Here is a 9,052-nt window from a genome sequence, read left to right as displayed (position 1 = left end):
GAGAATTGTTTAATAAACAGTAGCTCAACAACTTAACCTTCCATCACACTTTAAAGTTCTATACAAAGGATTAAAACATTTAAAAGCACGGTATTAGTAATGCCACCAACAGCAACATCCTGAACAAGAAAGTTCCCCTGCTATCAGCATCAACACACCATGGTGTTGCACTTTGAAACTTACTGTACACTGTAATTTGGCATGGTTACAGTTTATGGCTATTTACACTGGGTTGGAGTTTTTTTTTGAGAGGTTGCAAAAAATATTTTTTCTTCAAACCTGAAAGATGAATGTGGGAAACACATTGTTCAGTTCAAGTAATTCCTTATTACTGAATCAGTTCTGTGTCTGTGAGGGTTTTTTTGAAGCCAGATTTCTGTGAGGGTCTCTCTCCCAAGTGGAACACAGCCCATGGAGCTCCTCCTGCAGCAGAATCACCGTGCTGGTTTGAAAGGGTCTCCAAGGGGTGTTTGCAGTGAGTGTCTCAGGGCACAAGGCTGGGGCAGGGCTCTCCTGTTGCCTCCTGGTCAGAGATGGGCACCCCTGGCCTGGCAGCCTTACCTACAGCTCTTTTTGCAAAGCCAGCTCAGTCTGCCTTTGTGCAGAGTCTATTTGCCAATGGACAAGGCAGAGAGTCTATTTGCCAATTTCTACAGAACATGTTTTGCTTTAGGGAGGGGAAAATAAAAGTATATATATTACATATTTTTTTTAATATAAAAAGCTCTTAATAAAAAGATTAAAACTCAAGAGTCAAATGAGTATCTACTGTTAAGATAACCGAGCAACAACCTGTTCCTGCTCGAGTTCACTAATGAATTGCACTACTCTGTGCTAAAACCTCTACACAATTATTAGCAGCATCATATCTCACCCTTCCTAAACTGTCTCTACAGCAGGTGCACCACACGCAGCTTTCTTTGAAGAGATGCTCAGACGGTACCTCCTGGTAAACATAGTTAAGTGCATTACACAGACACCTTTTTGCATCAGTTACTGTAACCAACTTAAAACCAGGTGCAAACCCAGTCAAATACTTCTACTAAGTGCTAATTCTAATGACTTTTCACAGCCTCTTCAAATACTAAAACTTGCGTATCTTCCTATATTTTACCTCCTTCAGTTACCGCTGACCTTGAATATTCCAGCTTTTCCCAAAGTCAAATTTGTTCAGCATTTTCCAGCTCACAACTATGACCACAAATACATTTGTATGCACACCAGTAGGGTTTTTTTTTTTACTTCCTCATCCAACTTCACATGAAGAATTTTCACAAAAAAACAAAATTACAAGCTTTACAGAAAAGCAAAAGGAAATCCTAATGTCTATAAAATCCTTAAAACATACTTAATTCCAGCAGCAGTCCTGTATACAGACAGCATATATATATATATGTGTGTATATATATATATATATATATATATTAACCTAAGTGGATTTAATGTGGATATGTGGTCACACAGGTCATTTGCCATCACTTTTGGCCATCTGGTGCTTCCATGGAGGCCCTTAAGATTTGAGTGGTCGTTTGCAGAGCAGCTACTCCACAGTGTATTAACATCCCAGCGTGTAGTTGCCTGCTTCTGCTGTCACCAGCTATTATGGAGAAAGGCAGGATTTGGGATCAGCATAAGGAAACGTTGGGGCACTTTCAGCAAACAGAGAATGGGATTGTGAATTCCAGTGGACAAGCGAGAAAGTCAACCTGAGGCTCAGTGTGCCCCTGAGAGCAGCAGCAGCTGCTCTGGGACAGCTGCAGTCCAAAACTTGAATATTCTTCCACCATACAAGGTAAAGGTCTTTTCCTTTCCTCCTGATGGACAAAACCCATCCTATCTCCATTGACTATTGTGCCCTAAGACTTACATTAGCAAGGTTATGGTCACAGGTGTTGCTATTCACAGGTAACACAGCCCCAGCCATTGCTTCTGTAAAATTTAACAGCTCAGTCTAGTGGTTCAGTCAGTCGTGTCTAAGTGCTGTTTTGCCAGCCAAGGCTTCTCTCATTACAAAGATCAGTGGTGCAAGGGCAAGCCCCTCCCACTACAGAATGCTCAATTGGAATTTATACAGCAATGCACATGAATTTATCCTTTTCTCATTCCAGCGCTGTATTTCCAGACACACCCTTAGTTTTGCCTGCATTTTCAAACACCGCTGCATTTCAGTAGGCTTTGAGTGCGTTTGTATTGTCACTTTTTTTTTTTTTGGCTGCTGTAATATTCAAATCTATTAAAGAAATCAATGTAAGTAGCATGAGTGGGAGCAGTGCAATGAGCAATACGTATCTATAGTTTTCCTTTAAAGAAAACACTAATGCTGTGTTTAAAACCGTCCCTATTTAAAAAGTAAAAACAGCAGTCCATTGGAAAAAAAAAACCATCTACAAACTAGGTGTTCCTATACAAAGGATGAGGAACCAAAGCTTTGAAGGTCTCAGTGCTTCTTTATTCACACAGGAATATTAACTAGCTTCTGTCCAAAATCTCAATGCGCCAAATCTGTATGACTGACACTCAGAGCTCGCGAGTCTGTCAGACAATTATTTCGTTCCTGTGTGAAGGGGAAAAAAACAAACAAATACATTAAGCAAAAGTTCAGATGGTTCAAGAAAAGAAACAAAATTACTAGTTTTAACAAACAGGAACAAACAAATATAAGGAACTACTGGGAACTGCTCTTGTTGATGGTGGGGAGGGGGTTGATTTTCCATATTCTAATAAACATGGTTTTCCCCAACTTTCCACTAGCAATACTGTAAAGTATATACATACACCTTTCCAATCCTGACCCAAGCCTTACCAGAAATGCAAGGGCCCATTTATGGGAATTGCCATGAGTGTCTATGAGGGGGGAACCACAGAAGTTCACAAGCATTATAACATCACAGTGTACACACAAACAATAAACTCCTCACCTGGAAGTCACACTAATTAAATACACACTAAGGATCCAGTCTAGGGGCATCTAGGGCATGGCACTTTGAAACACTGGCGCTGTTGCTGCAGAGAATTGTGCTTTACCCTGCATTTTTTCTGGCTGAATCTCACCCTAAGCAAGGTTTTGCATACAATTCCAACCACAGAAAACTCTGCAGTACACTCCTTAGAGATAATACAGTTATGACACCTTTACACCAAAAATGAGAGCCACACAGTTTTGGCTTTCCTACTTCAGGACACACGGTGCTGAAGATCCTCACCTACAGCTTTGTTAGTACAGAAGCAGTTTTATCTTCCTAAATTAGTTGCAGTTACTGTGTTAGTAAAATGCACAGCAGTGTTTAGAAGGCAGAACATCACTCACTCGTTTGACAATCCAAGAAACAGTAATTTGTTAGGTAAAAACAGGCAGTGGGGAGTAGTAGCACTTGGGTACACCATGTACAATTAAGCAAAATAAGGTCTTGTATTAGCAGAAGCTCAGCACAGATCAGACAAACTTGTCAGACTGTTCCTGTCCAACCTCAGAAACATCTGAAGTCATGTTTATGGGAACCTGACAACAATTAAGATAACTGGGCTCTTTGCAATAAAGGGGCTGAATTTTAAAAATACTGATCTGGGCTTTAACAGTTCTTGCATTTTTAAGTTGCTTTTACAAGAACGTAATATTCAAGTTTCATATCCACTGTAACAGAAAGTCCAAAGTCAGAGAGTGCTTGGTACCATAAAACCCAGCTCCTTACTGGATGGACTTGAGCTCTTACTTAAATTTAAGCATAACTCACAGAAGTGTCACACAATGATGCCTTAAGCATGTGCTTCAAACATCTTACTGAAGTAGGATCTTACAATCACTGTAAGTTTGTTGTTTTATTATCACACTCTTTTATCCCAAACCCTACTAACGATATTTATTTCTGTAAGAGTATTGTAGGGCTTCTTACTTGAAAATGATCTTCAGTAGCCTTGCCACCCATGTTAAGAACATTCAGAGAACTGGCACGCTTCATGCTGCAACCAGGACAGTGAACATGCAAGGATAAACCGATCAGAATGGCTGAAAACTAACAGCTCTAAAAACACAAGTACAACAACAAGCAATGCACAGTTAAGGGAGTGGGAACAATGCCCCAGAACTGATCTGAGGGACACTCTTTAAGGTAACTACAGAACTTCAAATATGTTTATATTTGGCTCTCAATTACACGTCAACCCAAAAAATTACAAGCTCTTTAGAGCTTAAACATTTCAGGCAACTAATTTAATTTCAACTCAAGATAAAAATGTCAATTTTTAACCCATATCAAATTAATACATTAACTTAGCATTGATTTTTAAATAACTAATTCTCAGTTTCAATTCTATGTGGCTTCTTTCAAAAGCATCAAAACATTCAGACAGCTTAGGAAAAAAAATGTGAAACATAAGTATGTCTGTCATATAGGCAGCATTTACCCTAGAAAAGCTACAACAAAAGTTAGTTTTCTGCCTCATCTTCAGAATCAATTTTCAAAAGCATTTTTAAATGTTTTATTTTAAACATTTTTTAAGTGAAGAGAAACAAGATGGTTGCTGCTGTTAACTTTGGCTGTGCTTTTGGCTTTACAACACTCCAAGCAGTGGTAAAAAGCATCCTGGAATACGGTATTGAAAGCAACAGATGAGGGAAAAAAATCAATCACCTACACAGGAGCTACTGACAGTCAAAATATCACTGCATTAACTGCAATATCTGCTGCTGTCTGAGATGAGGATTAATAATTTACCTACATTTCTCAAACATAAACAAAATTTAACAAAAATATTTTGACGTGTATGTAATGAAATTCAACATCAGCCTTAAGATTCCTACGGTGGTGGTGACCACAACAGGAATGTCTGATGTCCTTTATCCCAGTGTCTGTCCATGACTCAGGATGTTCTGCATTTGCTCCAATTTTTCACTAACTCTTTAACTAGTTCATTAACTACTAAATGAGAGCTTTGAATACGTATTTGATGAACAATTCACAGGACGAGCCCTAACCCTGCAGCGCTACCACAGCTTGAGACAACAGCTTGTTGCACAGCTTGTGCAAAGTTTCCAGTGCCTCCCAGTAACATGGAAAGGTTTATCCATACAGATCACGTTAGATATTAACAACTTTTTCTTTCTACTGAAGCAGGACCACTAACAGTCAAAGTCAAGCACGAGTTTTAAATGCTTTCATAAAGCAAAAGCTTAGCAGGACAATGAACCAAAACACTAACACAGACAACAGCTGCCACACAGCACAGGCTGACTGGTTTTTCCTAGTTAAATCTGAATGTTTCGAAAGCCAGAAGCACACAATTTAAAATATTTGACATGAGTGTTAGCAACAACAAAGCAAGGACTCATGCATGGTGTACACCTCTCATTTATTCAAGGAAACAGGTACAACAGAGGTTATATGTGGAAGTCAAAGGAAGTTAATCTGTAAAACAAACAAAATGTTACAGAAAATTCTCCAAAAGAGCATAAAGGTTTATGGAAAACATTCCAGGGAAACAGGAGATCCATCAGTAATAATTTACACCCATATTTTAGGTTCTTGCTAAAGTGCCAATCAAAAAAAATTATTCACACCAGAGATACTGGCTTGCTTTTGGGTTGGTTATTTGTTTGGGTTTGTTTAAAACAACATACTTAAGAATTTAGTCTGGCAAATGCATTTTTAATTCCCTCCATGTTACAAACACATCTGTATAAAAAGTGTGCAGTTGTTTTTCTGGTGCATAAATAATAGCAATAACGAAAGCTTGTTTTGCCCTTTTAAATTAAAAATCTTAACTGTTCTGCTGTATGGTCAAAATTTTCGAAGTGAAAAAATAACATTGATTAAGCAAAGTTAAATTATTACAGAACTGAATTTTGAAATATGATAAAGAACTGATACCTCGCTTCAGGTATTGCATGTTTCAAAGGACAGTTTTAAGATATTCATTTTTTGTCAAAAAGGCTTCTGCATGATTGTAAAGAAAATTTCCCTGATGAGTTTTCCACTTTATTCTCTTCAACATTCTGTATCAAGCAACAGCATGAAAACTAAGTCTTTCTTTCATCCTGTTATATTAGTGCATTGCTATTCAAACACTTCTCACTCAGAATTACACCAGCACTATCAATTCCTATTTACAGAAGCAGAGTATGAACAAGAGGTGTAAATCAACTTCAAAACAAAGTCTTCCTAGAGACACAGGCAGGGAATGCACCGGTAAGGAGGGAGGCACATAAGTCTTCTACCCAGAGTGGTTGACTTTACAGCAAAAATTATTTATACGTGTGCTATGTCAGTACTGTAATATTCAGCTATCAAACACACTAAAACCCAAAGGTCTGCATTATAAAAACTGAATATCTCTTCTGTTAAACTCAGAAGCAGAAAAAAAAATTTATTTACTGAAGTTTCTTCAGAAAATGAAATCAAAATGATTCCTTGGAATATCAATATGTACAGCTATGCTTCATGATCTACAAAGTTGGTGTTTAATACCAGCAATCTTTGCATTTGATATTAAAACCAGCTAATATAAATTAGGATTTTAAAAGTCTATTTATTACAAGAACAGAAATTATAATATTTATTGTCTTACATACTCAAAGTGACTATCTACATAAAAGCCTGTCAGTGCAATACACTTACTGAAAGTTTTAAGAGTAAATTATCCTTTGAGAACTATGGTGACATGTAAAAAACAAGAATATTTTATCAGAAAGGGAAAGCAAGAAAGATATTGCTCTGCTTTCAAGTTTCTTTCACATTTCTGCCTTTATTTGAGGAAATCTCATCTGGTGCTACAGACCCCACAATGTGATTAATGTCAATGTTGGTAGATGACCTTTACATGGGTCAGGTAACACAACTGAAGTGCAAACAGTAACAAGGCAAGTGAGTTCCTGCAGGACACTGCAAAGCCAAATGCCTTCAGTTATACATAACCATAATTTTCTACACCTGTAATCACAGGGTCACTTTACCTGCAGAAAGAGTCAGCTACAAATACTATAGAGAACAAGGAACAAAACTCCTGGCTTTTATGGAACTGAAAACCTTTCCACATCTCATAAAAACGAGGAGAAAATGCAAAATTAGCTATGGGTATATGTACCTATTTATAAAAGAATATATCTGAAGTATAATGTAGGAACTCTGGACAGAACTGAACAGAAACAGAAACCAAACATATAAAAATGTTAATACTGAAGAAAAGAAGGAAATCCCTTTTATTCTATTTTGGCTTGGCTTCGTTTTCCCCAAAGGATTTTACATTTACACATTTCCTTCTTCTAATCCCATGCTTTTCACAGCTTATTCCAAATTTATCATCTCAGAGGTAGTTCTTAGTAATGTATCAATAAATGAAAAGGGATTTTTGATCTTAAATTCCATTCAGTGCCTGTAACATCAAGTCTCTGGCAGTGAAATTTTAAGTAATAATTCTAAAAATCAGGCTGAATTTGAAACAGATATGTGAGGAAGCTAATTCTACATGTACTGCAGCTGTATACAAGGCTTTACAGCCACATAAAAACAATAAGGCAAAACTTCACTGGAGCACTTACAGAAACACTGAGAACCTGCCTCCAGGTCACTGTCTCAAGTTACATCATCATCATCATCATCATCTACTACACTCCCCAGAGTCAGTTGCTCCAAGTTCTCCAATATGACTGCTTTAAGCATAAGTTCACACTGTCACAGAGTTTCCTGTCAACTAAATGAGTTCCAGTTTTCCACAGCAAGGGCAAAAAACCCTGCAAAACTGACTGCAATTATGTTGGGGGTGAGGGTGAACACTCACAAGTGCCATTATGAAAAACAGTAGGTGCATTTTAACATTTCTCTGCAGTAGTCATGAGGAATGACTTTATGGATTTATTAGAAATATTAGACATTTTCAAATCCATAATCATATAGTAAATAGGAGAGAGTGAGCAGTCAGACCCACTAAAATTTGAATTTTTACCACTGACTTCACTGAGGCCAAAATATTAATGGGATGCACAATTAGGTTCAAGTTTTTCAACATTTTTCTCTGTTCTCTGACATCTGAGTTTTCCAAAAACAGAAACTGAGAAGGGCTCAAGTTGGTAATTCTCTCTATATACCCACAGGAATATATAAAGCTGTATCAAGAATATCAAGAAGATATCAAGAATGTTAGTTGTGGGTTTACAGTATTCAGGCTTTACTGTAAAACTCAGTAACATATAATATTCTCCACTGCTGTGTGAAAAGGATAATGTTTCAGATAACTAACATTTATCAATAATTCTACGACGCTTTTCTAATCTTCAAGTAGCTAAAGCAGTAAAAAGGAAAAAGTATTGTTAAAACTGAGTTAACTCTTAAAAGCAGATATAATTCCTCAGATGTTACAGAACTTACAATGGAAGTTTTAAGAAATAATTTCCTATTTTATTTTTCTTTGAGATATAACTCCGTATGATACGCAGGTGCTAAGCAGGGAAAAAAACACTGCCCTAGGTACTACTCTAGGCTACAGTGGGGGCACACATTGAGGACACACCAGCACAGCTAAGAACAGATAGTTACCCTGGGTTCTTTGGTTCACTGTCCCGGGAATTTCCTCCCTTCAGCTTCCTAACCAGCTTCTCACTGCTGCGTCTAAGGGAAGCACGAAGCTTGCTAAAGGAACCACTGCGCTTTAGAGATCCAGTGCCATCCTGAAAGAAATTGAACACATGTGAAACTGCAAGAGGTTGTTGCCCTCCCCCTGACATGGCTCCAGAACGTTTCATTGATGAATTATTGTATTTTAACTGCTATTAATATATACTTATACCAATTACCTAAACACGTAACACCATATAGCTACGACTTTACCAAAACAAAAGGGTTCCTTCCAAAGCGTAACAAAGATTTCTAAAGGTGAAGACATGCCCAAGCCATGATTCATAATAATGAATAAACCCCCACCACAGCAGTCCAACAATTCACCACCACCATGTCACCATTTCACATGAGCACACCGTGGTTAACAGAGTACAGAGCCCCGAGCAAAAGCATTCCATCAAAGAGAAAAACTGTTTCGTTCTTTCTAAACATCTACATTACTTGCA

The 9,052-nt window shown here is 37.6% G+C and overlaps 1 protein-coding gene across 4 annotated transcripts in view; it reads right to left on the bottom strand.

The window, feature by feature from the left end:
• Positions 1–2,196: 2,196 nt before the first annotated feature.
• KLC1 (kinesin light chain 1) overlaps positions 2,197–9,052 on the bottom strand; it is a 51,016-nt gene continuing 44,160 nt past the window's right edge. For 3 of the 4 annotated variants that reach the window (XM_032691191.1, XM_032691189.1, XM_032691192.1), the window contains exons 14-16: positions 8,526–8,656; positions 3,891–3,957; positions 2,197–2,554 (exon numbers count right to left, since the gene is read on the bottom strand). In XM_032691191.1, the coding sequence (XP_032547082.1) occupies positions 2,489–2,554; positions 3,891–3,957; positions 8,526–8,656 (264 nt within the window). In that variant the 3' untranslated portion in view covers positions 2,197–2,488. The remainder of the gene's footprint in view (positions 2,555–3,890; positions 3,958–8,525; positions 8,657–9,052) is intronic. The other variant, XM_032691193.1, reaches the window with a different exon arrangement.

This window comes from Chiroxiphia lanceolata, chromosome 6 (genome assembly GCF_009829145.1).
Source record: "Chiroxiphia lanceolata isolate bChiLan1 chromosome 6, bChiLan1.pri, whole genome shotgun sequence".
Lineage (NCBI taxonomy): Eukaryota > Metazoa > Chordata > Aves > Passeriformes > Pipridae > Chiroxiphia > Chiroxiphia lanceolata.
The sequence above is the reverse complement of the archived record's forward strand: the minus strand, read 5'-3'. Positions and strand labels throughout refer to the sequence as shown.